The following is a 26,729-nucleotide window of genomic DNA, read 5'->3' as shown; positions in this document are numbered from 1 at the left end:
GGTCCACAATTATGATTCATAAATAGCCTACAAACAAGAACACCAAATAATCTGAACTTCTGCCTTGGGTCTGTTCTGCCTGGCAGTGTTATAATATGATGAGGGTACAGAAGAGCTTGGAGAGGCAGTCACTGTAAGAGTGAACAGAGTTTTCTGTGTCTCCTGCTTGAAAATCTCGCTTTCCTGCTTAGGAGGGGGCTACAGCAGAAGGCTGAGAGGATGGGGTTTGTAAACTGTATTTTGTAAACAAGCAGAATCATTGTGTTAGCATCCAAAACTTCTTAGGAGCATACTCTCAAAATGACACGAGCCATTAGACCTCTCATTTCACTGGAGAAGGTGCTGAGACCTAGAAAAGTTGGGTGGTTTACACCAAGTCATTCTTTAGGCATTGTTTTGTTTGGGGGCAGTATTTAAAATTATCTAAGGGCCTAAGATATGGAAGCAAGGTAAGTGCCCATCAACAGATGGATGGATAAAGATGATGTGGTGTGTGTCTATACACACACACACATACATACACATACAATGGAATATTATTTAGCTATAAAAAAGAATGAAAATCTGCCATTTGCAACACCATGGGTGGATCCAGAGAGTATTATGCTTAGTGGAATAAGTCAGACAGAGAAAGACAAATACTCTGTGTTATCACTTATATGTGAAATCTAAAAAATAAAACAATTGAAGGACTATAACAAAACAGACTCACAGATATTGAGAACAAACTGGTGATAACCAATAGGGAGAAGGAAGTGGGGAGGGTCAAGTTAGGGGTATGGGATTAAGAGACACAAACTAGTGCTTCCCTGGTGGCGCAGTGGTTGAGAGTCCGCCTGCCGATGCAGGGGACACGGGTTCGTGCCCCAGTCTGGGAAGATCCCACATGCCGTGGAGCGGCTGGGCGTGTGAGCCATGGCCGCTGAGCCTGCACGTCCAGAGCCTGTGCTCCGCAATGGGAGAGGCCACAACAGTGAGAGGCCCGCATACCGCAAAAAAAAAAAAAAAAAAGAGACACAAATTACTATGTATCAAAGAGATAAGCAACGAGGATATATTATTGTACAGCACAGGGAAATATAGCCATTGTTTTGTAATAACTTTAAATAGAGTACAGTCAATTAAAATATTGAATCACTATGTTGTACACCTGAAACTAATCTATTGGAAATCAACTGTACCTCAAAAATATATATATATATCTCCAGAGATAAATAACATAAAATAAAATTACCCAGGGCCTAAAATCAATTTTAGCTAAGGCATGGATAAAGAATTTCACTTTTTCTCTTACTGGTTTTACTTTTCCAGCTGACATGTATTTATGTCTTAAGAAGAATTTTACCTAGATGATTGTTTTTTTCAACAAATCATTTTGAACCAGACTCACTTTTCTTTCCCATATACCAAGGGCAGCCGTAAACTCCATGTGACTTCCCGTTGCTGAGTTTATGTGCCAGGAAGAAAAAAAAGGCCGCCGTCCCATCTTTCCGTCTTTCCTGCTGGGAGGAAGCAAAGGTTCCGCTTCCTCCCCGCTTCCCAGGACAGTCCTGCGGGCTGACCGGGCTCTCTCACCGTTCTGCAGGCTTTGTGCCCATATGCTCTCTGGGCCTGTCTCAGATCGGACGCATGAATCTCGGGATGGACGCCAGCACCTTCAAGTTTTATACCATGTGCGGCCTCCAAGAGGGCTTTGAGCCTTTTGCTGTCAACATGAACCGCGACGTGGCCATGTGGTTCAGCAAGCGCCTCCCGACATTTGTCAACGTGCCCAAGGATCATCCGCAGATAGAGGTAATGCTGCACGTTGCGGGGACCCTGGCAGGCCGGGGGGACCAAGGCCCTGAACTCCCGCCGAGGCTTCTGTGCCCAGGTGGCGCTTGCCTAAGTCCATGCCCTGGCTGCCCCTACCCCGGTCACCTCCTCGCTGGCCCTCAGAGCTGTCGTTGCAGGTACCTTAGTTGGGGCAGCTGAGTGGCATCTTACAAGTGGTAAACACCTTGCAGATCCATCCCCAAACCTTTGGGCCACGATGTTTTCTCCAGACATTCCTATACCGGTATTATGCAATACAGTATCCAGAGACCTTCAATGTTGTTTTCCTAAAAAAGTTCAGTACCTGCGCTCAGGATCATGTGTTCCAAACATGGTTCTCCTCTGCTCATAACTTGATGTCTTTTAGGCTTTGTTCAATTCCTGCAGAACCGTCTCCAGGTTTTTAAGTGGAGGTGTAGTAGTTGATTATGATGCTCCCACCTTGTCGGGGGAGCAGAGAGGCAGAGAAGCCAAATGTTGTAAGGAGACTGATTCGGATTCTGGTTCTACATCTGCTTGCCTCTGTATCGCCCAGCCCCACCATGGTTTTTTCATGGCGTAGGGGGTGGGACGGGAGCTGATGGGATGTCAGACAAGTCAGCTCCACCGAAGCGTTAGATTCAATGGCTTGATTCCCCCAGACTGTAAGTCCCCTTCACTCCCTGCCCAGTTTGAATTCAGCAAAGTATCAATTCTTCATCCTCCGCTTTTCCCCACGGTCTTAAATAGTAGAGACTTTAATTTCTCTGATTCCTACCTGGCCATTACTTTAGAAATCTTTTTGGAGGTCATGAACCCCTTTGACAAACTGATAGAATCTAGAGACCCTCCACTTAGCAAAATATACAAACCACACAAAAATATGTAAGCGTACTCATGGACCGCAGGATAGGAACTATTGTCTAGAATGCAGGGAGAAACGCTCAGATCGTAACAAAATTATTATTGTAAGTCTGTTTACTTCCTCTGCTCTTCCCTCCCACCCCCCCTCACCCCTCCACACACACACACACACACACACACACACACACACACACACACACACACACACACACACACACACTTCAAAAATCCAGTTTTGATCTCTCATCCTCCAGTGCATCCCCTGCAGTGCTTGTGCCCTGGAGCTGGGAATTTCCTCAGTACGTAGAGGAGCCTCCAGGAGCTTCTGCGCTCAGGCTGTAACTGTGGTAAAGGTGGGAAAGGCGCTGGGCGGGAGACAGTGCCCCCCAAGGAAACTCTGATGTCTCTTCTTGAGCTTTGGGCTTTCTGGTGCCTTCTCCCTTAGATGTTCTCATGCCCACTGACAGGGGAAACCTCTGGAAAGATTTTCTCCTTTAGCCACTTGTCACCTTCCTGAAAGGTCAGCATCAGCAACTCCAACACTGCATTACCCCCCTGCCTGGCATCCTTGACCTTGCAGAAAGCCCAGTGAGCATTTTTAGATCCCTAATTTAGATCCCTCATTTCCCCAGCCAGAGGCAGGTCTGTGTGATATTTTATAGGGCACGGTCCACGTAAGGATGAGTGTAATGGTTCGTTATCACTCGGGACACCCTTTGTAGTTCTCATAAAGCCTTGACGTAAGTAGCCAGTGAGGGGAGGAGGGGTGGGTCAGAGTCAGGCTGTGTCAGGTGAGGACTGTGGCATTTCCAGGTGGTGAGGATCGATGGCACCATGGACAGCCCTCCGTGCCTCAAGGTGATCCACAAGACGTTCGGCACGCAGAACGGCAATGCCACCATGATCTACTGCCGCCTGAGCGTGCCGGTGGAGTGCCACTCCTCCTTCAGTCACAGCCCGTGTCTGGACAGTGACGCTTTCCAGAAAAGGTGAGGGAGGAGCCTCCAGCTCTCAGAGGTGCTCAGCCTGTCTTTTGCAAAGTCGGCTTTCTGTCTGTCTCCTTCTCACTCTACCTCGGCACAACTCACAGGACTCCTCTGTGAGGAGGGTTCCCTCTGCTTTCAATCAGGAAGAAATGAGGATGGGTGTGCACACAAGTGCATGCCCGTGCACATGTGTGCGTGTGCAGCGTATAATTAGGGGACCAATCAAGCTTAACTGGGTCACATCCAGTGAACAAGTTTCTGTTCTTCCCAAGCTGAGTCCCTAGCCTCCTTGCAACCTATAATTCGTATGTTTTTGGAGTAAAAAGAATGTAAGTGCATGAGAGGATGCAATTGTCGTTGCCTTTGTGTGAAATTAGAAGCTTCTGTAGGCAAATACTGCCTTCTTTGCATAACTATGGCCAGTGTCCAGCCCAGCAGCTGTGTGACTTCCTGCTTCCTGATAGGGAATATATTCCTTGCTATCTTTCTTCCCTTCAATGTCTATTTTTTATTGTTGGTGTATATCTGGTCCGGGTTTCCTCTAGAGTTTTACTATCTACCAAGCTTTAAACAAGCAAAGCTGCTTAAGAGAACAGGTTAATGTATTCCAAGGTATCCCTGCCTACATTATTAGCATCTCCCAACCTCCCCCTAGCTCTAACTTACACCTGGGCCGAGAGCCAAGAGTTGGAAGGCACAGCCCTGCCTGGTGGTATCAGGTTGAAAATGAACAAGTCCCAAGACCAGTCAGGATCACTCATGTACAGGAAAGAGCCAGCTTCTTAAACTTGCTTTCATCATTAAAGGTAGATCAGTTGCCTGTCAGACTTGTGGGCTTCTCTATAGACCTGAAGAACTAAAACATGGATTTCTTCCCCCCAGGAAACAGATGCAAGAAATACTCTCTCATACAACAACAGTAAGTAAATGTGCCCAGTTATGGTTTTAATTATTTGATTCTTTGCTGTGCCTGGTAATATGGCCCCTACAGCAAAGATCTGTCTAGAGATCCTCTTTAATTGCCAATTACTCTGTCTTTTAATATCCTTCTTGGTGCTTCCAGAACATATCTATGGCATTTCTCAAGTGGGAGAAAGAGAAACAGTTATTCAGTGCAAAACAGAACTCTACCTGGAGCAGCTGATTGGGCGTCATTGTGTAATTGGTGCCTATTTGCCACCAGGGACCCAGCACTGCCTTTCTGATTGAAATGAACATCAGTTGGGGGAAAAAGGGGGGACTCTTAATGTAATCCTTTTGTTTGCTCTTTTATGTAAACTTCTATGAATCAATTCTCCCATCTCTCTGAGCAGTGCCAGGAATAATGTTGAAAGCAGTCAAATGAGAAAAAGGAGCAGGGAGCCAGCCCAGAAGATGGAGGCTGCCTTGGGTTCTTTTCCTTCAAGCTAGGCAGTGGTCAGAAAGCAATGCTTCTTAATTTCTTTCTTTCTCTCATCCTTCTTTAGCACCTGACCAAAAAACACACATACACACACACACACACACACACACACACACACACACACACACACAAATTCCTTTGGAAGAAATGCATGTCACCCTTTCTATAAAGTTATCCTGCAACCCCAAGTTTGTAGGTTAACTATCAAGAGTATGATTCCTGCAGCGGCACGTCACACACTTACTATGTGCAGGACACTTCACGGAGCACATTGTATCGCCTTCCTTCTTAAGTTCTAGGGCAACCCCAGGAGATGAACAATACCATGCGCTCTGAGGCACAGAGAGGACAAATGACTTGTCCAAGGTCACATGATTAATAGCTGCCAGAGCCATGATGCCAGCACAGGTGTGTCTGGCTGACCCTTTTCCAATCAAAAAGTAGGACAGACTACACATAAAAGGACTTCATTTGCACTACTGACACTATGTATAAAAGAGATAACTAACGAGAACCTACTGTATAGCTCGGGGAGCTCTACTCAGGGAACTCAGTGCTCTGTGGTGACCTAAATGGGAAGGAAATCCAAAAAAGAGGGGATATATGTATACGTATGGCTGATTCACTTTGCTGTGCGGTAGAAACTCACACAATATTGTAAAGCAACCGTACTCCAATAAAAATTAAAAAAAAAATAAAATAGACGCAAAATAGAAAAAAAGAATAAATGTGCTCGTTTCATAAAGAAAATGATGAAGCAGTCACTTACCTCAGTGCTTCAGTTGTTATGATAACACAGTGATACAATTCACAAGTCGTTACAATGCCCAAGAATGGCTTTAATTTTCAGCCCTGCCTGTCACTGAGTCTGATGACCACACAAAGCACGTTTGGCCACATTGTGGGCTTTTTCTTTTGTAGCATGTTTTTCAAGACTTAAAAAAACTTAGACTTCCTGCAGAATTGGAAAGTGTAGCCTGAGTTCTCTAACCCCCGGCCCCCAGGGCAATTTCATGGCTCTTCTCTCTGAGGGCAGAGGTGTGCCTGGCTCTCCCTAGCAGCCCTGGTACCCAGAAGAGGGTTAGGGTTCTGTGCTGACCATTCTGAGTGGCTGCCCCTGATCTAGGCAGCAGCATCTTCTGGGCAGAGGGTGGTATATTAGACGCCTGATTTTTTAGGCTAAAGCACAACAGAAAAGGAAAAAATAAGGAAACCAAATTCTCTCATCAACTCTTCACCCAGTCCAGAGTGTAGCGCAGTACACCCCCAGAACAGTGTGTGCTTTTTAAGAAAAGGGAGTCAAGGGGGCTGCTGCATAATTTCTGCCTCTTGAGCCCGCTCCCCGCAACAGGGGCGGGGGTCACTCACGCCCCCCTGTGGTCTCTCCCCAGCAGTGCTACTACGCAATTCGCATCTTTGCTGGACAGGATCCCTCCTGCGTCTGGGTCGGATGGGTGACTCCCGACTATCATTTGTACAGTGAAAAGTTTGACTTGAATAAAAACTGTACCGTGACTGTTACTCTGGGGGACGAAAGAGGCCGGGTCCACGAAAGGTAAGAGGACTCCTGAGGGGCAGGGTTGGCCCTCCTGCAGAGGTCTTTTTCCCTTCCCCTCACACCCCAAAGAAGGAAACATCAGCCTCTATTATAAAGGGAAAATGAAGCACAGGCTTAAAATCCTTAAGTAAATGGCGGGGGTGGGGGAGGACTATGGTGGGAGAAGCGTTATTAGCCAAAATAAAGGGCAATTTCATCACATGTATAAAACATGACCCAGGGATGGGAGATACAGATGGACAGTTGGGAAGCCTGGGCTCCCTCTCAGACTCCGTGATTTCTAGGCAAGCCCCAATTTCTACAACATAAGAACAGACAGAGAAAACTCCCTGGGTGCTTGAGGGAAGTCAGTTGCAGAAAATAAGAAGATGTACCACATCACACAGCAACTGATAACTCAGAACTTCTCATCCCAAAAGTTTGTAATGGCTGAAAGCATAAAGAACATAAAACAGACATGGCAAATTTATAAATAATAACCACTGAATAGAAATTAGGGATCTTCAAGGAAAATGTTTTAGGCACACCCATCCGCTCCCACTGGTCCATTGGTACTACCACCAAGGAAGGATCTTTAGCCAGGGTTGCCCCAGAAATGAACCAGCAGACCATGCCTTATTTCCACCTAAGTGAGATACTAGAGTCCTTGCCCATACGGCAGGCTTGTATAGAAATGTAATAAGTTGTTTCTCATGATAACTTTATCCCTACAAAGTCAGGAATGTTTTGCTCTTCAGATGCTACTGGCTCATCAGAGGCCAATGGCCCGAGGTCAGGCACAATTGCTGTTTTCTGGGGGACCATTGTTGGTGGGTGGTTAAGAGTACAGACTTTGGAAGCAAACCGCCTGCGTTTTAAACTGGGTTCCAGTACTTACTAGAGGTGTGACTTTGGACCTGTTACTTAACCTCCCTGGGTCTAAATTTCCTTATTTATAAAATGAGAATAATAGTTCTCATCTCACAGAGTGTTATGAGGATTGAGTGAGATGATACATAGATAAGAGCCTACAACAGTGCCTCAACTCAAGTACTCAATAAACAGCACTCTTATTACCATTACTGAATGTTCATCATGTTATGAGACCCAGCGTAGATGCTATAACCAGATGCAGCATCTGGTTTGGTTTAAAGGAAAGTATGCGAAAGCAGTTGACCGCTCCAGACTTTGCTCTTCAACCAAAAGAACAAAAAGCACAGTCTCATCCCAGCTGGGTCTGTTGCTCCAGTTTGCTCGCTCTGCCATGCCAGACTGATTATTTTATTTATCTGAGCCTCAGTGACCACATTCATTGTGAAAATTAACTGACACATCGGCACCTAATATAAGACCCAATAGACAGCAGGTGCTCAGTAACTCTTAGTTCTTTGTCTTGTGCAATAAGTAAACACAGGATCGATTTTCGGATGTTTTCAGGCATTTCAAACATGGACCCTTTGAAATATGACCAAAGTGTGGCACTTGACACTCCTGCAGCTTCTGTACCTTATTAATTGAATTCTGTAGTCATTAGTGTACTTCGTACTTTAATCACTGAAAAGAAGTAATGACATCGCCACAGTTTGACCTTAGTGGAAATCTAGCAATGGCTATAACTCTTTGGAATGAGCAATTTGCACTGGCCCTGCCTGTGGGCATTCACCCTGAGAAACCAGCCTGACTGGTGCCGCAGAGGAGGGTCGAGGGGAGGAGGTGAAGGAATGCTTACAAACGGGATATCTAGTTGTCTGGGAAAGTGATGGGCTTCTAGAACCGGAAAAAACTGGGAGAATTCTAATCAAACTCTGGGCTTTCCAAGGCCAGATCAGATTGACCTTAGGAAGTTTAAAGGGGCTGCTCTAGCATCCCGTATAGAGTCACTCTCTCCTTCAGCCTGAGACAAATCACTTGGTGTTACTTTAAGCAACTGGGTCCCTCAGATGAGCCACACCAGGACTGGGCTTAGGAAGAGACATACCAGCTGCCTCCTGCCCGCAGCCATCGTGAGGGGCTCTGGGGATCCACATAGCACTTCTCCAAAGCCCACCCAGGGTTTGAAATCTTACCATTAAAAAAACAGGCTTTGGGGCTTCCCTGGTGGCGCAGTGGTTGAGAGTCCGCCTGCCGATGCAGGAGACACGGGTTCGTGCCCTGGTCCGGGAAGATCCCACATGCCGCGGAGCGGCTGGGCCCGTGAGCCATGGCCGCTGAGCCTGCGCGTCCGGAGCCTGTGCTCCGCAGCGGGAGAGGCCACAACAGTGAGAGGCCTGCGTACTGCAAAAAATAAAAAACAGGCTTTGGAGTTGAAAGGCTTTTTAGTTATTATAGTTGGCTTTTAAAGCTAAATGCCTATGGTGGAGTTTTCTTTCTGGGGGGTGGTAGCCAGCTAGCTGAGAAAGGGACCCAGGTTGGTAGGTGGTGAAGAGTGCAGGGGGTAGGGCTCCAGGGAGCTGGGGTGGGGGTGGGGGTAGTACAGATCAGGAGGTGGGAGGCCATCAGAGACTAACTTTATCTACTTTGCAAGTCTTCCTGGGGCCCAGGCCTGCCATCCTAGGGAATGTGGGCCTGAGTTCTCAAGTGTCAAATGGCCTTTTGCCCTGGCACTGAAATGGAACTGAGGACACAGAGTTTTTGTTCCTGCCTCTTATGCCAAATTCCTCTCTAAGTCCCCCTGAGGTAGTCATCCTCTCTGCACATTTGTCTCCCACTTCTAAGGTGTGAGTACTACCATCCCCATCATCTGTTTCAGAAACATGAATGGATGATGGGCCAGGAAACAACTTGCCTGAACCCTCTGCTCTGTGAAGCAGATAGAGTGCCACATTCCTAAACTGAGTGAATTCATTTAAGAAAAAAAGGTTATTCGGGGCTGATTGGAAAGCTTCATTGGAAGCTTTGGGGGCATTTCAATCCTGAGTCTTGATTCCAAACCACCCCCAGTCCAGATTCTGTGCCTTTTCCTCTCTCTGGCTCCTAGTGTGAAGCGCAGCAACTGCTACATGGTCTGGGGTGGGGACATCGTGGCCACGTCCCAAAGAGCAAGTCGCAGCAACGTGGACCTAGAGATCGGCTGCCTCGTGGATCTGGCAATGGGCATGTTGTCCTTCTCGGCCAACGGGAGGGAACTCGGCACCTGCTACCAGGTAGGGGCGGCTCCTGGGGCCGTGACAGCAGCATCGCCGGCCTGGTGCTCAGGGCACAGCTCCTCAGTCTTCTCCATAGGTGGCATCCCCACCACAGCACATGGAGTTGATGTACCCACGTGGTCCTGTGCCGTCTAGGAAGACGAGAGTAAAGTGACTTCCTTTTGTTCAGAGAGGGAAAGATCTCATTTATTGGTTGATCAGAAATGCTGGTCATCCTTGTAGGAGATGAGAAGGCTTTTCCTTGGTGATGGGCTCTAAAAGGTTATTTGTTGGTTCCATCAGTATTTCTTGTGTGACTTTCATGTTACCTACACTATATAAGATGCAAAGTTTAAAAGGTCAACAGAGATACTCCTCACTTTAAGAAACTTCTGTTCTCAAAATATAGACCTATAAAAACTGATTGATCTGCCAGGGGAGTATTCCCTTTGCAATAAAAGGTTATTCTCATTCACTATGGCTTCTTTACAGGGTGCTTTAAAATGCATTTACATAAATAATTTTTCTCTTTCATTGACTATGAACTTCGACAGAACTACTTGAGGAAGCCATTAATTACACCCACGTAGGTTTACCCGTCATTAACCACAAGAAGCCTAATCTCCTTTAAGCTTCATCTCTGATGGCCAAGTAAGCTTGGGAAATGCCACAAATTATATCTTCCTTTGGAAGTTTCGCAGTGAGTGTTAGTACAGGAAAACTTTAAGGAATGCTTCAGAAAGAAACCTAGCCAAGCATTTCTCATATTATTTAACCAAGAAGAGCTTTTTTTTTTTTTTTTTTTTTTTTTAACAATTAGTAATCTTCTATAAGCCTAGAGTTCTACAGAGCATACTGTGAGACAGGCTAAGTTAGGAAGTCAGATTTCCTTCTTGACACTCCAGGGGTAGAATGGAGAGCCTCATGTATGTGTGGACAGAGTGTTATCCGAGTTCAGAGAAGGAAGAGCCTGCTTCCATCGAGAGTGATCAAGAAAAGGTTTATTACAGAGAAATCTTGATTTTGAAACAAAGAATTCTTCCAGGGGGAGAGAGAGGAGTGTACTAGATTGAAAGAACGGCACAAGAAGCGTAATGGAGACGGGGGCATAGTGTATGTTTGAGGAACGATGGACAGAATAGAATGGGTTATGGTTCATAGTCACAAATTTGGAAAGGTAGGGAGGTATTAGGAAGAAATGTGGAACTCCTGAAGAGTTCTGACCAGGACAGTGGCAGGCAGCGTCCAGGGAAGGTTACCCAGCTACAGCGGACTGAAAGCATCCGGCTCCTGTGTAAAGGGCTAAAACCCCAGATTCCAGAATCAGCCCCAGGTTACAGCCTCTGGGCTGAAAAGCCCCTTGGCAGCAAGTGTCTGAAATGTTAGGTGACCAAAATCAGATGGGCAGAGCCCTTCCTGGGGGCCAGGAACGGCCTGCTGGTGTGGTGGTCCTCTCCAGGACCTCCTGCAGGGGGTAGCCCCCTGCACACCTACTCTTCCTCCTGGGAAGAAGTGGAATCATCACTACCACCCACGAGCCGCTCCCAGGAAGAGGCCTCTGCACAGCCAGGCTTTGAAGTATTCTTCCAGTACTTTCTCGTGATTCCACGTTCCCTTCCCCACCAGTACCGAGAGGAGGCTTGTGTACATTACTGCCGTCCTTCAGAATCCATTAGCTTTTTCCCATTAACTTTTGAAATGAGTTTGACTGAAGGGTCCTCCCTGAGCTGCAGAGAGCTCCAAAGCATCGAATCATTTTTAAGGTCCCTAAATAAATAAATAAATAGCCCATGGCATCTGCAGCAGCAGTGACTTGCCTGCTTCAGGAAACAGCCCACGATGGTGAGAAGATGTTACAACAAAGAGCAGAACACATTTGTATCCCATCTTTCACACATGACACTGGGCTGGTCAGCTGTCTGAGCTGCATGTTGACACCCGCACCCCGGGATGCCTGGCGTGACTCCATATGCGTACAGATCCTGATGACTCTGCTTAGGGGTCCAAACCCACTCCCACCCTGAGGTGGGAATGGGGAGGAGGTCACGACTCTGAGCACGGACCCTCGGAGGCTCATACCCACCCAGCCCCCTTCTCATTCCCATGAGACAGTAACGTGTCCAGCCATGCGTCTGGGCTCCCAGCAGTGGGATAATTGTTATTCTGCAGCTGTAGCCATTTTCATTTTTCAATCATCTCAAGAGGAGCAGGGCAGCAATATTTATATACTGGCTTTCCATTCAGAAAGGACCAGTAACCAAAACAATGAGAGGAGGGTTCTCTCAAACAACGTTTCTAGACCTCCCCGTTAAATACTGCTACACGATTTGAAAAGCTTTTTCTGTCTCACTTAATGTAATCATGGGAGAAATGAGAAATAAAATGTATGTACAAGAGATACTCCTCAGTTGCTGCCACTCCAGCCACACTGCTCCAAGAGCAGAGCCAGCCGTGAGATTCCGATTTACGAGAGGGGTTACCCTTCAATTCAGGCTAGTTCCTATGCCCTGACCTTCACACGTGATTAGAAATAGGATGTCTGTCATTGCAAAGACAAAACATAGCAGCCAGTGATAAAAGGTACCTTAAACACAAAGGGAAGAAAGTCCGTGGCACTTTGTGGCAGCCTCAAGTCTGGGCTCACTGCTTATTCCATTAGAATGCAGCCTCCCCTTCCAGAATGTAAGCTCCTTGAGGGGAGAGGCCATCTCTCAGGTTCACTGCTGCATCCCCTAACACATGAGACGGTACCTGGTACCTAGTGAGTGCTTGCTAAGTATTTATTATCAAACTGACCAACTCGGCTGGGAAGCCACTAGTTTTTTCATTGCTGCCTGACAAGTTACCACAAACTTAGCAGCTTAAAACAGCATCCATGTATCATTTCATAGTTCTGTAGATTTGACTGGGTTCTCTGCCCAGGTTCTCACAAGGCCGGAAATCAAGGTGTCGGCTGGAATGAGCCGTCTCTGTCCTGAGGCTCTGGGTAGCATCCCCCGCAAGCTCCTTCACGTTGTCGGCAGGATCCAGTTGTGGTTGTAAGCTGAGGTTCCAAAGTCCCCGTTTTCTTGCTGGCCAACCCCTCTCTGCTTCCAGAGGTGCCCACATTCCCTCTCACGTGGCCCCTTCCATCTTCAAAGCCAACAAGGGCGCATCTGGTTCTTCTCGGGCTTCAAGACTCTCTCTGATTTTCCCTTCTGCCCCCAACAGGAGAAAACGCCTGCTTTTTTAAGGGCTCGTGCAATTGGATTAGGCCCACAAGGATATTCTGTCTATCTTAAGGTCAGCTGGCCAGTAGCCTTCCTAACATCTGCAGAAACCCTTTTGTCCTGTGACATACACGATCAGGGGACTAACCCCAGGGGTCAGGAGGGCCGTCTAGTATTTCACTTACCACACCACCAGTTGCAGTTTCTCTCCTTACGTATACCCATCAGGAGCTCACCCTTGTGTGTTCTTGTTATTTTAGTGATTGAAGGGACGTTTTCATTGTTCATCGTGGTGGGAGTGTACTCTGCACGGTAGAAATAAACCCATCCCAGGGCACCCATCCTAGATGCTTTCAAGGACCTCCTCTCTGCAAGGAGATTTGAGGAGGGCCCTGGCATTTGACTGGGTAGTTTATGAAGTTTGCAGGGGCAATTCCTGAGGGACCTAAAAAGGTACTGCCCTCTTCAGCCTGTCGCTCCCTATACTGGTACAATTTAGCTCAGCAAAGAAAAACTCTGGCTGAATGCATTTCTCTCTCTCTTCACCTGGCTGGTCCAGGTGAAGTTTTCTCAACTGCCAGCCCTCTGCTTGCTTCAAGTTCACACATTGTTCTAGATGTTACCTGTTGGGTATTTGAGAAATCTGGGGCCAGACCAGAGATGAGTCTTGCCTTGTGGCCAAAGTCACACAGCATCAAATCAGAATTTCCCATATGTGTCTCTCACCCATAAACCCAGATCCTGGCACAAAGAAGGTACGTGATGGGCACTAAATGATTGTTGAATGTCCTTACCAAAGCTTATTTCAGACATAGCCTAGGCAGTTCTAGCAGCCCCCTCCCTACCTGTTGGTTTTACTGGCATCATCCCGTCACATCACCCATGGGTACCTGAAGCATCAGGTAAAAGCAAATGTTTGATCTGAAACGTAAGCCTACTACAGTGTGCTCAGATGACACGTGCTGGGTGCACGCCTGGGGTCTCAGCAGTCTGGCCTCTTCATCGTGAGCCGATGATAGCACTGGACCAGACAATCTTTTAAGTCACTTCCAGCCATAAAAATGTATGTTTATAATTCTTACGTCTAAATGCATTGAGGAAGTTCATTATTTACAAGAAGCCTGTAACAAATATCCCGGCAGAAAGGAAAACTGCTCTATTCATTTTCTATCGCCTGATAAATTGCCACAAACTCAGTGACTTAAAGGCATTCATTTATTGTCCCACAGTGTCCACGGGCCAGGAGTCAGGGCACAGCTTAGCTGGGTCCTCTGCCCAGCGTCACACAAGGCTGCAGTCAAGGTGTCAGCCAGGCTGCATTCCTTTCTGGAGCTCGGGGTCCTTTTCTGAGCTCACATGGTTGTGGGCAGAATTCATTTGCTTACATCTGTAGAACTAGGGCTCCATTTCTTGCTGGCTGAAGCCAGGGGCCAGCCACTCTCAGCCCCATGAGACCCCCCCCACGGAACTCCTGTCACATGGCCCTCTGGCAACGTAGCAGTTTACTTCTCCGCGGCTGTCTGGACCATCTTCCTCTCCCATCTGCTGAGATGGAGTCTTGTACAGTGTAACCCAATCAAGGGCATGACAGTCACTTTTTGCCATATTCTGTTTGCTGGAAACAAGGCACAGGTTCTAGAAGAGGGGATTGTACAAGAGGGTGACTCATTGGGGGACACTTTTAGGGTATGTTCCCAATACCCAGCAGCCCCTAATGTGACGGGTCGGGAGAGTTGCAAGAATGTCCTAATGTCTGAATTTGCTTAAAGGCAAAGGACTTTAGTTGGTGGAATTAAAGTTCCATTTCTTCTTCCGTGGTCCTCCGAGTCTGATCAAAAGCCCGACGTCAAGGTGAGCAAGGGATAAGTGGAGCCCCTGATGTCATAAGTAAATCAATCCACATGCCTCATCTCAGTGGCAGCTAAAAGGCAGCTGGTGAATCCCGCACCTTTTAATGTAAGAACTAAAATCATGGAGAGTGAGGAAGGGGTGGAGAGAAGTCCAGAGGAGCCAAGTGAGAGGGAACGGTTTTGAGGGAGGAGAGAGGCTCCAGGTGCAGCCTCTTCATGTAATTCCAGGGAAGCGCCGCGTGGTCCCTGCCTGCAAAGCGGGCTCTCGAGTGGGGGCACTTTTCCCTTCAGGGACACTTGGCAACCCTGGAGACATTTATCAGTAGGGCTGAGGTTGCGACGCTCTGCTGTAGGTCCCCCCGGCTTTGCCTGACTGACGCCCGTGTGCCTTGAGAAAGAATACTGAAGCCACCGCACCACCCTCCCTTGTCACCTTCCAGGGCGGGAGTGATGGATGGTGGTGGGCTGTGGGCCTGCGGGGGGGCGGTCTCCGTGCTCTGTGAAGAGCCAGCGCCTCAGCTCGTTCTGTGACCAGAGCAGGCCCTGCCTTCGGTGGCCGGTGGGTTGCTCCCCTGAGCACTGCAGAAAGCTGCTGGCTTTGGTTACCCGAGGGAGGAAATGAAAGGGCATGAGATCGTTCGGCCCCGAGTGGAGAGAGGAAGGGAGTGTTGAAGGTGGGAGCAGTGACAGTAGCTACGGTTAGGCACCGGGTCTCTGGGAATCTCTGAGCAGTGGGCAATCAGCAGCCCGTTAACTGCCCTCTTTCAGCTCAAGTTGGAGTGAGGGTGTTGATTGAAACACCCATGACTTAGCCCCCTGTGGGTTTATAATTCTGGGCAAACATCTGGATTTGTTTTGCTTTCCAGGTGGAGCCCAATACCAAGGTGTTTCCAGCGGTCTTCCTGCAGCCTACAAGCACCTCTTTGTTTCAGTTTGAACTTGGGAAGCTGAAGGTATGTATCTGTCCCCTCATCTAATGTCTGTGACATGAGGGGGCATGCTGACCATTAGGGGGAGAAGCTCAGGCCTGAGAAAACCGGGAATCTGTCACCTCTTGCTTCTCATATGCCTCCCAAACGTCTACACTTTCATGTGAAATTCAGGCAACAGTAGATAGGTTCCCATTTTCCCGTTCTCCCGCTTCTGTTGAGTACCGAAAGAATTAATGAATGTTCACATAACCCATTATGTTAGGTCTTCATTGATGCTGGTGAAGCCCTCGTTGGTCCCTGGATGCATTTGTCTCTTTTTAATGTATGCTTATCCTTTTGGTCAACATGGGCCGGGTGTATTGTCCAGCCACTGAGCATCTCTGTGTTGCACGTGTATTCTCCTCCCTGATGCCTTTCTGCCTTGCCCCAGAACGCCATGCCCCTGTCGGCAGCCATATTTAAGAGTGAAGAGAAAAACCCCGTCCCGCAGTGCCCACCACGGCTGGACGTCCAAACCATCCAGCCCGTCCTCTGGAGCCGCATGCCCAGCAGCTTCCTGAAGGTGGAGACGGAGCGGGTGAGCGACCGCCATGGCTGGGTGGTGCAGTGCCTGGAGCCTCTACAGATGATGGCGCTCTACATCCCCGAGGAGAACAGGTAGTGGGGGGACCCAGAGAGGAAGGGCCGGGCCCGGGAGGCAGGGAAGCAGTACCCAGCAAGCCCAGAAGGGAAGGAGTATCATCCCCATTGGCAAAGGGCCCAAGACGACTGCTGATTGCCCCGAAGCCTCGGTTTCTCTTCTTTCCCTTCCCCACTTTGATTATTCACTCAGAAACAGCACGATATTCACAGTGACGTGTCTGCCACAGGGCTTTCACTGTAGCTCCGAGTACCTGCACTCAGGGATATTTCCATGCGCTTAATTAAAAACCCTAGCGTGGCTCAGAAATTATATGTTATTGATGGCAAGAAGGGGAAGAATGAGGCATGCCTAGCTTGCTTAGAGAACCAAGAATCAGGCTCCTGGTCCCCACTCTTTAAGAGGTGCTCCTGGGGCTTCCCTGGTGGCTCAGTGTTTGAGAGTCCACCTGCCGATGCAGGGGACACGGGTTCGTGCCCCGGTCCGGGAAGATCCCACATGCCGCGGAGCGGCTGGGCCCGTGAGCCATGGCCGCTGAGCCTGCGTCCGGAGCCTGTGCTCCGCAACGGGAGAGGCCACAACAGTGAGAGGCCCGCGTACCGAAAAAAATAAAAATAAAAAATAAAAATTTAAAAAAAGAGATGCTCCTGGATTATGACCTAGATTCAATTCCAGTGCTATCACTTCCTGGCTGCGTGGCCTTGAGTGAGTTACTCATGCACTCCAGGCCTCAGTCTTCTCATCAGTACAGTGAGATCAATGCCCACCCAAAGGATTGCTGAGAGAGAAAACATTAAATTGTGTAGGGAAAATCTAGTTCAGTTTCTGTCCATAGAAAAAAATTAAGTAAGTTTTATTTTTATGGATGTTATTACCCCTTGATCTCTTGGACTGAAAAGATAAAGCAATAGAGGATGGAGGTATTTGACACTGGCACAGCTCACATTTAGGTATTCCACTGGGTCATGGGCAGCAGAAGGGCAGACTAGTGTAGAGAAGGAGCAGCAAAGACCAGGAGACCAGCCAAGTAAGCCAATTGCAAAGTGTCCTCAGGTTCTCAGTGAGAAGCAAGACAAAATGGAAAAATCTAAGCAGAGATCAGAGCCCCGGGCCCCCGCACACAAGGGAATAATACACAGCAAATAGATCTCTACAGTCAGGATGGAGAAAGTGAACTGGCTACCTGACTACGCCAACTCATCACAGGTTGGAAGGCGTTTCCTCTCTGGACAAGAGCACCGGTGTGTGTTTGTTTTCAGGAAAAGGATAGCCCCATGGCTGATGGTAAACTGGAGATTCCATAGATGAGGCAGATGGTAAATTGATGGGAGGGCTTTACATCAGGAAACAGAGGATCCCCTTGAGCCTACAAATAAGAGGACCGAGTCACCTGTCATGTACCTGAATGTTTTCAGTTCTGAGTTGGGTTTTTCCCTAACAGTGGGGACTTTGATATTTGGTAAGCTGTAAGCTCTTAAGTCTTACAGACTTTTGAGACCCTCATAGTTAGAAATGGTGGGACGAATGATAACCCGTGAGAGACTCCTCCAGGTTCTACCCGCTCTGCCTTCCTTGGCTCGGGTGAGACGCGTGGGGATTCCGAGGGTCAGTGCTCTGCTGAATTCTGGCAGTTTTCTCCCCCTGGAGTGGTTGATTGCTTGTCTCCTCCTCAGGTGTGTGGACATCCTGGAGCTCTGCGAGAAGGAGGACCTCATGTGGTTCCATTACCACACGCTGAGACTCTACAGCGCCTTGTGCGCCCTGGGAAACAGCCGGGTGGCTTACGCCCTGTGCAGCCACGTGGACCTCTCCCAGCTCTTCTACGCCATTGACAACAAGTACCTCCCTGGCTTCCTGCGCTCCGGCTTCTATGACCTTCTCATCAGCATCCACCTGGCCAGCGCTAAGGAGAGGAAGCTGATGATGAAGAATGAGTACATCATCCCCATCACCAGCAGCACCAGGAAAATCCGCCTGTACCCGGACGAGTCCAAGAGGCATGGGCTCCCTGGGGTGGGCCCGAGAACGTGCCTCAAGCCAGGGTTCAGGTTCTCCCCCGCCTGCTTCGTCATGACCAGCGAGGAACACCAGAAGCAGAGCCCCGAGATTCCCTTGGAGCTTCTCAAGACGAAGGCGCTGAGCATGCTGACGGAGGCAGTGCGGTGCAGTGGGGCTCACATCCGGGACCCCGTCGGGGGGTCCGTGGAGTTCCAGTTCGTGCCTGTGCTGAAACTCATCGGAACCCTGCTGGTCATGGGGGTGTTTGACGATGACGATGTTCGGCAGATCCTCCTTGTCATCGACCCTTCCGTGTTTGGGGAGCACAGTGGGGACACACAGGACGGAGCAGAGAAGGAGGAGGTGACCCAGGTGGAGGAGAAGGCTGTGGAGGCTGGGGAAAAGGCCAGCAAGGAGGCTCCCGTCAAAGGCTTGTTGCAGACCCGATTACCGGAGTCCGTCAAGCTGCAGGTAACTCGGGGCAACCAGCATCCTGCCCTTGGAAAGAGCTGGGGAGGGTGACAGTGCAGCCTGGTGGTGACGCCAGGACTGTGGGCATTGGCTTGAATGTGGAGTGTAGCAGAGATGCTCAGGGAGAGCGCGCACTGGTCCTGCTTGTTTCTGAGCTGGAAGGTACTCCCTAAGTCTCCCCAAACCAAAACGAAAATACCAGCCCTCGTCAATAAAGCGTGTGCTTTAGAACTGTTTTTCTGGTCCCAGCGATGGATTTTCCCTGGTCTTCTCTCCTACCCTTTGGGACTAAAGCGCTCATCTGTGACATCTTGTCTGGAGACGGGGAGGAGCCTTTGGCCGTGGAGTTGACCAGAGGAACTGGCTTGTAGAATGACCACACTCATCAGCTGCTCTCATTTGTTGCCGTGCTCCGATCACAAGGCTGACGTGAACCTGTTACACTGGCACTCAGAGAAAGTGCCATCTGCGCTGGGCGTCCTGCTCACTGAGAGCTGCCCCCTCGCGCAGCTTAGTCTTACCAGACGTAAGCTAGCATCAGTGATGCACGGAAGAGGATGGTGACCTTTGTCTTCTCAGCACTGAGAAGAGAGAAATGAAAACAAATAGAGGAGAAATTAACACAACACTGTAAATCAACTATACTTCAGTAAATTTTCTAGAAAGTAAAAAAAGAGAAAAGAAAAGAAATAGAGGAGAGCAGTTGATCTTAGTGGAGTGACCCTGGTTCAGGCATCCCTGGATTTCACTTCCTGTGCCTCAGCCACTTACTAGCTAAATAAATTTGCCAAGTCAGTAGCCCATCAGTCTTGGCTTTATGATTTGTAAAATGTGGATGATGATATAGTAAAACATAATATTAAAATGTGTTGTTAAAAAATATAATTGGAAACATATTTTACCATAAAATATATTATAAAAAATAATCTGGGCTTCCCTGGTGGCGCAGTGGTTGAGAGTCCGCCTGCTGATGCAGGGGACGCGGGTTCGTGCCCCGGTCCCGGAGGATCCCACATGCCGCGGAGTGGCTGGACCCGTGAGCCATGGCCGCTGAGCCTGCGCGTCCGGAGCCTGTGCTCCACAACGGGAGAGGCCACAACGGTGAGAGGCCCGCGTACCGCAAAAAAAAAAAAAAAAAATCTGCAGTCGAAGCTCTCTTATCCAATATGATGGGATTGGTAGGTGGCCATTTCATTAAAACATTGAATATAGAGGAGAAGTACAACAAATTTTACATATGTACCTTAAATATTTTATTAAAACATAGAAATGTGCTATTCTGATGGAGGGCCAAGACCTCTTCTTTTTTTTTTTAATAATTGATTAATTTTTTTAAAAAAAGATGTTACCTCAAGACAAATGTAAATGAAAACAAAAATTACCAAAATCTGTGGGATGCAGCAAAAATAGAAGAGGGAAGTACATTGCAATAAATGTTTACATTAAAAAAAAGGAGAAAGATCTCAAATAATCTAACTTTTTACCTCAAGGAGCTAGAAAAAGAACAAACCAAGCCCAAATTTAGCAGAAGGAAGGAAATAAATAGTAGAGCAGAAATAAATGAGATAAAGCAGAAAAACAATAGGAAAATGTCAAAACTAAGAGTTGGCTTATTTTATTGTAACTTTTCTTAACTCTAAAATTAAGAAAATAAGTATGCCTGCAGTAGCCAGTTTAATTGAAGCAGGTATCTATATGCACATGATTTGGGGCAAGACCTCTTCTTTAATGTGAGTCCCTGACAGGCACATAGAGTCCCCTCTTTTCCGTGGATGACACCTGTCATGCGCCATCTATGATTACAACTTTGGGGTCTTTAAGGTAGGCTGCAGACTTAGAGGTAATTGAAAGCAACCTGAGTGCAAAATGCTTCTAGATTTTTATGATTTTCCCCAACTTCTTATAGTTGTCTAACTCACACTCAATTTTAGCATTTTTTTTTAAAAAAACCTCGCCTTTCACAGATGTTCCCTAGTCATTCAACTTAGTTTTCCTATTTCATTCACCCACATGACTTTAAATGTTGTAATTATAATCACAAGTGGGACGAGCATAAGCTCTGGGTCCCAGTTTACCTGGCTGGAGCAGAGGTGGGCAGATGTGCAGAGACTGTCCTGCTAGGTGACAGCATCCCACCACCAGGGGCCTTGTCTGTGCCCAGACACACTGGAGAGTGTTCTTGCTCTGGGCGTGCAGCCTCAGCGGCCATGGCTCACGGGCCCAGCTGCTTCGCAGCACGTGGGATCCTCCCGGACCGGGGCACGAACCCGTGTCCCCTGCATCGGCAGGCGGACTCTCAACCACTGCGCCACCAGGGAAGCCCTGGAGAGTGTTCTTTAGTCACGTGTGATGGGTTAAGTGGAGGTGGGTAAATAGAACTTCTGCTTTAGTAAAAATATGAGGAACACACATAAAGTATGGCAAGTGCCTGGCACAGTGTCTGGCACGTAGCTAGTGCTCAGTAAGGTAGGGCTGTTTTTTTCTTATTAGTATAAATTCTAATGGCGATAAGATTAGTTATAACAATCAATCATAGAAAAACAGTGCTGATAAACAAAAACAGTGAAACATGGGGAGGGAAGCAGAAGTCTCGCTTTCCCATCATCCAGCACCAGAAGATGTCAGGAAGGAGACCCAGTGCTCATATGTACCATTCAGTGGTGGTTTCCATACTGAGCTTAGAGCCCTGGGAAAACGCTCTCCTATGTGCTGTTCTCTGTCTCCACAGGCAGACACGCTCTGTGTTTAATGAGCTCATTTTCCTGTTGTTCTCCTGGCCCAGCGGTAAAGAGCTGGGCTCTTTAGCTGGGTTCAAGTACTAATCCAGAGTCATCCAGTAGTGGCCAACTTGGATTCCAGTAATAGCTCTATGCTTACTGTGTGACACTGGGCAAGTTCCTTAAATCGCCTAAGTCTCAGTGTTACCATCTGTAGAATGGGGATGATAGCCGCTTCACCAATGTACATGAAGTATTATTATATTCACGTGTGTGTACACTTTTGCAGATGTGTGAGCTCCTCAGCTATCTCTGTGACTGTGAGCTGCAACACCGGGTGGAGGCCATCGTGGCCTTTGGCGACATTTATGTCTCCAAGCTCCAGGCGAATCAGAAGTTCCGCTACAACGAACTCATGCAGGCCCTGAACATGTCTGCGGCCCTGACTGCTCGGAAGACCAGGGAGTTCCGCTCACCGCCGCAGGAGCAGGTGAGAAGCCCCTTCTGAGCCTCCATCCTAGGGGAGAGCTTGAACCCGACAAAGCAGGGTACGCAAAGCCTTCCTGGGAGGTTGAAAGACCCTGGCCAGCACCAGGAGACAGGCTAGTCCTGTGCTGAGACAACTGGGAAGCCTTGGCCAGCTGTCTTGGGTGGAAAGATAACCTTCCAAAACCACACACAGAGCCAGGCTTCCTCCTTTCCGTCGCTCGCTCATGCCACCACTCCTGTCTCTGTTAGGATCCAGCTTCTACCCCTTAGAAGCATTTCTGTCCAGTCCTTCCAGAAGTCAGAACTCTACTCTCCAGAAGAGATCAACAGAATGTGGTCCGCATTTCCTGACTCGTGAGGGCGGGTACACAGTCTTCCTTGACCGAGACCCTCTGGAATCCCCCCACCCCAGCCCCAGGAAGCCTGGAGGGCACGACATGGATGAGGGAGTCCTCTCCTGGGATGTGTTGTCTCCATTCTTTGCGCTACCCCACCTCGTAGTCAGCCTCATCCAGGTTGAAAGGCTGCTTTGAAAAGAATGAAAATCCTGGTGAGAAACTTGCAGATGAGGGAGGGACAGCTTATAAAATAATGGTCTCCACTCGTCGCCGCTGCTCGGCCGCTCACGTATATCCTGCAGGCCATTTGTCACAGCTCCCTCAGTTTCAAAAGACAAGATAGATCTTCCAGTGAAGAAATTCATTTTCTGTCGTCGAAACCAAATCTTTGGATCTTATATATAGTTAATAAGCAGCCTATCCATAAATTGTTGTCAATATAATTACCACCATTTTGTAACAATGGCGAGGCCACCACAGCATGGTCCAGTTACGTTCCTAAAACCCAGTTTATAGGCTATAGATACTTATATTGGCTTAAAAATGAACCACCTATCTTGGCTTTTTAAGATTCCTTTGAATGATACTGGCCTTGATACAGAGCAGACAGAGCTTCACATCTCTTTGCTAGAGGCAAAATGCGAAGGCCCTGTGGATTGGTGAGAGCAGGTACTTTGCACTGTGGTGAGGAAAATGCAGTGAGTGTGAATTATTCTTGAAGGCTTTACAGATGTTGTCAGGCTGCTTTTAGGCTGGCAACAGGTGCGAACATTCCCTGTTTCCCTGGGCAGAGGCTGACTTGTATTTGTGAAGAATGGGAAGGTGGATGAAGTGGTGATTAACACTGCTGTTGGCTTCAGAGCCTGGCTCCCATTCCGGCTCCGCCATCACTCACCGGGTAGTCTTGGACGCATTACTTCTCTTTGTCTCTCAGTTTCCTCAGGCTGCAAAATGTGGATAATGTTTGTGAGAAACCTATGAGATAATTCATTTAGATCGCTTAGCAGGTAATCTGTCAGGTAGTAAACATTCTGTAAGTACTACAAGCTCTCATTAGTTTTAGTGTCAGAGGTATTTGCATTTGCCTCATGCCATGTACTATGACCTTCTGTCAGTGAGCCAGTGACTAGAGTTTCTGCATGTTTTCTGACATCTCCTCAAGCCAGCCGGGACTTGGTTGTCCATCTGACACGGTCATCCCCATAGACACAGCTCATGATCCTGGATCCTAGAAGGGCCCTGCTGGCTCCACCCTCTTCTAGCCCCATTCTGCCTCCTTATCTTCTCTTCTGTCATCTTTGGGACCTACCATCACTTCCTTCTTTAGCCTTCTAGACAGTCCTCTGAACAATCATTTCAGACCCATTTCAGAAGTCTGTATCTCAAGAACTTGAGCAGACCTCAGAATCCCTGGAAGGCTGAATAAAACACAGATTGCTGGTCCCACCTCTAGGGTTTCTAATTCAGTAGGTCTAAGGTAAGGCCTGAGAATTTGCATGTTTAGCGAGTTTCCAGGCTATGCTGATGCTGCTGGTCTAGAATTGAAATAAAAGCAGGGACCCTGTTACCAAATTCAGCTGTCCCATCTGCCACCCTTCCCAGAGTATTCATTTCTAGAAGGAACCTACCCATAGAACTTTCTGAGTAATTAAGAATTTAATATTGATAAAGGATAAGGAGGGTTTCAATTTCAGGGCAGAGGCATGCAAAATCACTTGGAATATAGGCTACATAGGAATTAGAATTTTAAAACAGTGATATGATTACCTCATTCTTCTGTAACCTGTGAGGATAAAATAGAGGTTTTCAGCCCTATATCCATACACTATTCAGAGAGATGAAAAAACATACTTGGGGGATGTAACTAAGTACAAAAGTAGGCAAAGCGAAGATTAGTCCAGTGATTGTTGGCAAATTAGCCAAGCACAGCTTGCAAGCCTTTCACTTTGAAAAGGACTTTCATTAAAGGGGGTGACCTGGCAGAAAAGTCAGTTCACTCCCCTTTTGGTTACGCCCTGAGGGCTGATGGACCACTTGCTTCCTAAGTGTTCCAACAAAAGAAAGATCATTCAGTAAAAAATTAACTTTCAGATTCTTGAAATCAGACCTTCAGATCTGATTTTTATTTAATAAACAACCCATCCATATATGTTGCTGATATAATTACCATAATTTAACATTGTGGAATAACCACAAAAATCACTTTTCCAATCTGTTTTATCAATATTATTTTATTACAAACAATACCTCTACCTTCTGCCAGAAACTTGTTTGCAGTAGAAGCTTTGAAAAAGTATCTTCCTAACAATATTAAATAAGGTTCATGGTTTAATAAATGAGACTGTAAATTTTTTTCACCTAGATATCCTAAACAAAAGTAGAAAATACCCCTTTGCCTGGTGTTTGGGTTACTCTGCCTGACACAGCAAAATGGACAAGATTACCTCTAGCTATTACTTCAGTGCCTCGAGATATTCACTAACCTGGGGTCATGGGTCTGTGGAAGAATTTAGACATCCAGAAATCTTAGTGACAGCTTTATTTTCACCAACTTTTCATTAATTTCTAAGAGCATTTCTTTCAGTTATTGATATGGGCGGCAAAGCAAGTACCTAACCTTGTCACCCACAGAAACTACATATTTTTTCATGTCATATTACAGAGTTCTAATACCTTGAAATATCATTTGCATTCATCACTACTTCAAGATCACAGTGCATGTGAGACCTGCTGCTAGATCTTTTTGTATATATGTTACTGTATCACAAATTTATTTTTTATCATCTTGATAACTAGATTGCAGTATAATTGTTTCTCTTTGTAATCCTCTCTGTTTTGTTTTAGGTATTTAAAATATTAATCTGAGAAAAAAATCCATGGGTTTCACTAGACTGTCAGAGTGGTCCATGGCACAGAAACAGTTAAGCATCTCTGACACAAAACTATAGAGGAAAAGATGACAGGCTGGCTGCAAAACATAAAACCTACATGTCAAAAAAAATTCTGTAAAGAAAATTAAAAGCTCACTAAAAACTGGGAAAAGTATTTGGAGTATATATTACCAAGAGTTAATAAACTGCAGATGTGCAAAGCACTCACTGATTAATTTTTAAAAAGATAATCACACAACAGAAAAATGGAGGAAGAACATGGATGGAAAATATATAAACTGTGAGATAAAAACAGTCCTTCTGTGTGGAAAAGCAAAGTTCAACCTCACCAATTAAATGCAAATTAAAGGAACAGAGGGCTTCCCTGGTGATGCAGTGGTTAAGAATCCACCTGCAAAATCAGGGGACATGGATTCGAGCCCTGGTCAAGGAAGATCCACATGCCGCGGAGCAACAAAGCCCCTGCACCACAATGACTGAGCCTGCACTCTAGGGCCCACAAGCCACAACTACTGATGCTACGCTCCACAACTACTGAAGCCCGCGCACCCAAGAGCCCATGCTTTACAACAAAAGAAGCCACTGAAATGAGAGGCCCGCACACTGCAACAAAGAGTAGCCCTGGCTCACCGCAGCTACAGAAAGCCTGCGCACAGCAATGAAGACCCAACATAGCCAAAAATAAATAAATAAAATAAATTAATTAAAAGGATTAGGACTGTTTTAAAAAAATGAAAAATAAAAGGAATAGAGATATGACATTTTTCACCCATTAAATTGGAAACTATTTGAAAATATGTTAACTCTCACTACCATAATGGAGATGGCAAAGTAATACACACTCTTGTATAAATTTGGTATTAATGCAAATTGTTGTGAGCTTTCTGGAGAGCAGTCTGGCAATTAATATCAAAAGCCATTAAAATGGCAGCTCCAGTTGGAATTACTGGGTGGTGCATGCCAACGTGACTGCGCTGGTAGTGAGAGGTGCTTGGGTCATGCAGAGGCCTGTGGACTTTGCAATGGTCCCACAGAGACTTTGACGTAAGAAGCGGCCATGCAGCTGGGAGGGTCTTGGTGCTCCGGCCGGGTGTCAGGCCTGAGCTGCCAAGGTGGGAGAGCTGAGTCCAGGACATTGGACGACCAGAGACCTCCGTGCCCCATGTAATATTAATCAGCGAGAGCTCTCCCAAAGAGCTCCATCTCAATGCTAAGACCCAGCTCCACCCACCGGGCAGCAAGCTTCAGTGCTGAATGCTCTATGCCAAACAACTAGCAAGACAGGAACACAACCCCACCCATTAGCAGAGAGGCTGCCTAAAGTTATACTAAGATCACAGACACCCCAAAACACACCACCAGACGTGACCCTGCCTACCAGAGGGACAAGATCCAGCCCCACCCACCAGAACACAGGCACCAGTCCCCCCCTGCCAGGAAGCCTACACAAACAACTAAACCAACCTCACCAACTGGGGCAGACACC

General features: G+C 47.2%; 1 protein-coding gene across 4 annotated transcripts in view; it reads left to right on the top strand.

The window, feature by feature from the left end:
* RYR3 (ryanodine receptor 3) overlaps positions 1-26,729 on the top strand; it is a 551,722-nt gene that overhangs the window by 347,696 nt on the left and 177,297 nt on the right. For 3 of the 4 annotated variants that reach the window (XM_082647181.1, XM_082647183.1, XM_082647180.1), the window contains exons 28-36: positions 1,586-1,794; positions 3,472-3,647; positions 4,527-4,563; positions 6,438-6,601; positions 9,561-9,726; positions 15,634-15,720; positions 16,130-16,356; positions 18,013-18,808; positions 21,815-22,015. In XM_082647181.1, coding sequence (XP_082503307.1) covers positions 1,586-1,794; positions 3,472-3,647; positions 4,527-4,563; positions 6,438-6,601; positions 9,561-9,726; positions 15,634-15,720; positions 16,130-16,356; positions 18,013-18,808; positions 21,815-22,015 — 2,063 coding nt within the window. The remainder of the gene's footprint in view (positions 1-1,585; positions 1,795-3,471; positions 3,648-4,526; positions 4,564-6,437; positions 6,602-9,560; positions 9,727-15,633; positions 15,721-16,129; positions 16,357-18,012; positions 18,809-21,814; positions 22,016-26,729) is intronic. The other variant, XM_082647182.1, reaches the window with a different exon arrangement.

The sequence above is a fragment of the Grampus griseus genome (assembly GCF_964374135.1).
Source record: "Grampus griseus genome assembly, chromosome: 2".
Taxonomy (NCBI): domain Eukaryota; kingdom Metazoa; phylum Chordata; class Mammalia; order Artiodactyla; family Delphinidae; genus Grampus; species Grampus griseus.
The sequence above is the reverse complement of the archived record's forward strand: the minus strand, read 5'-3'. Positions and strand labels throughout refer to the sequence as shown.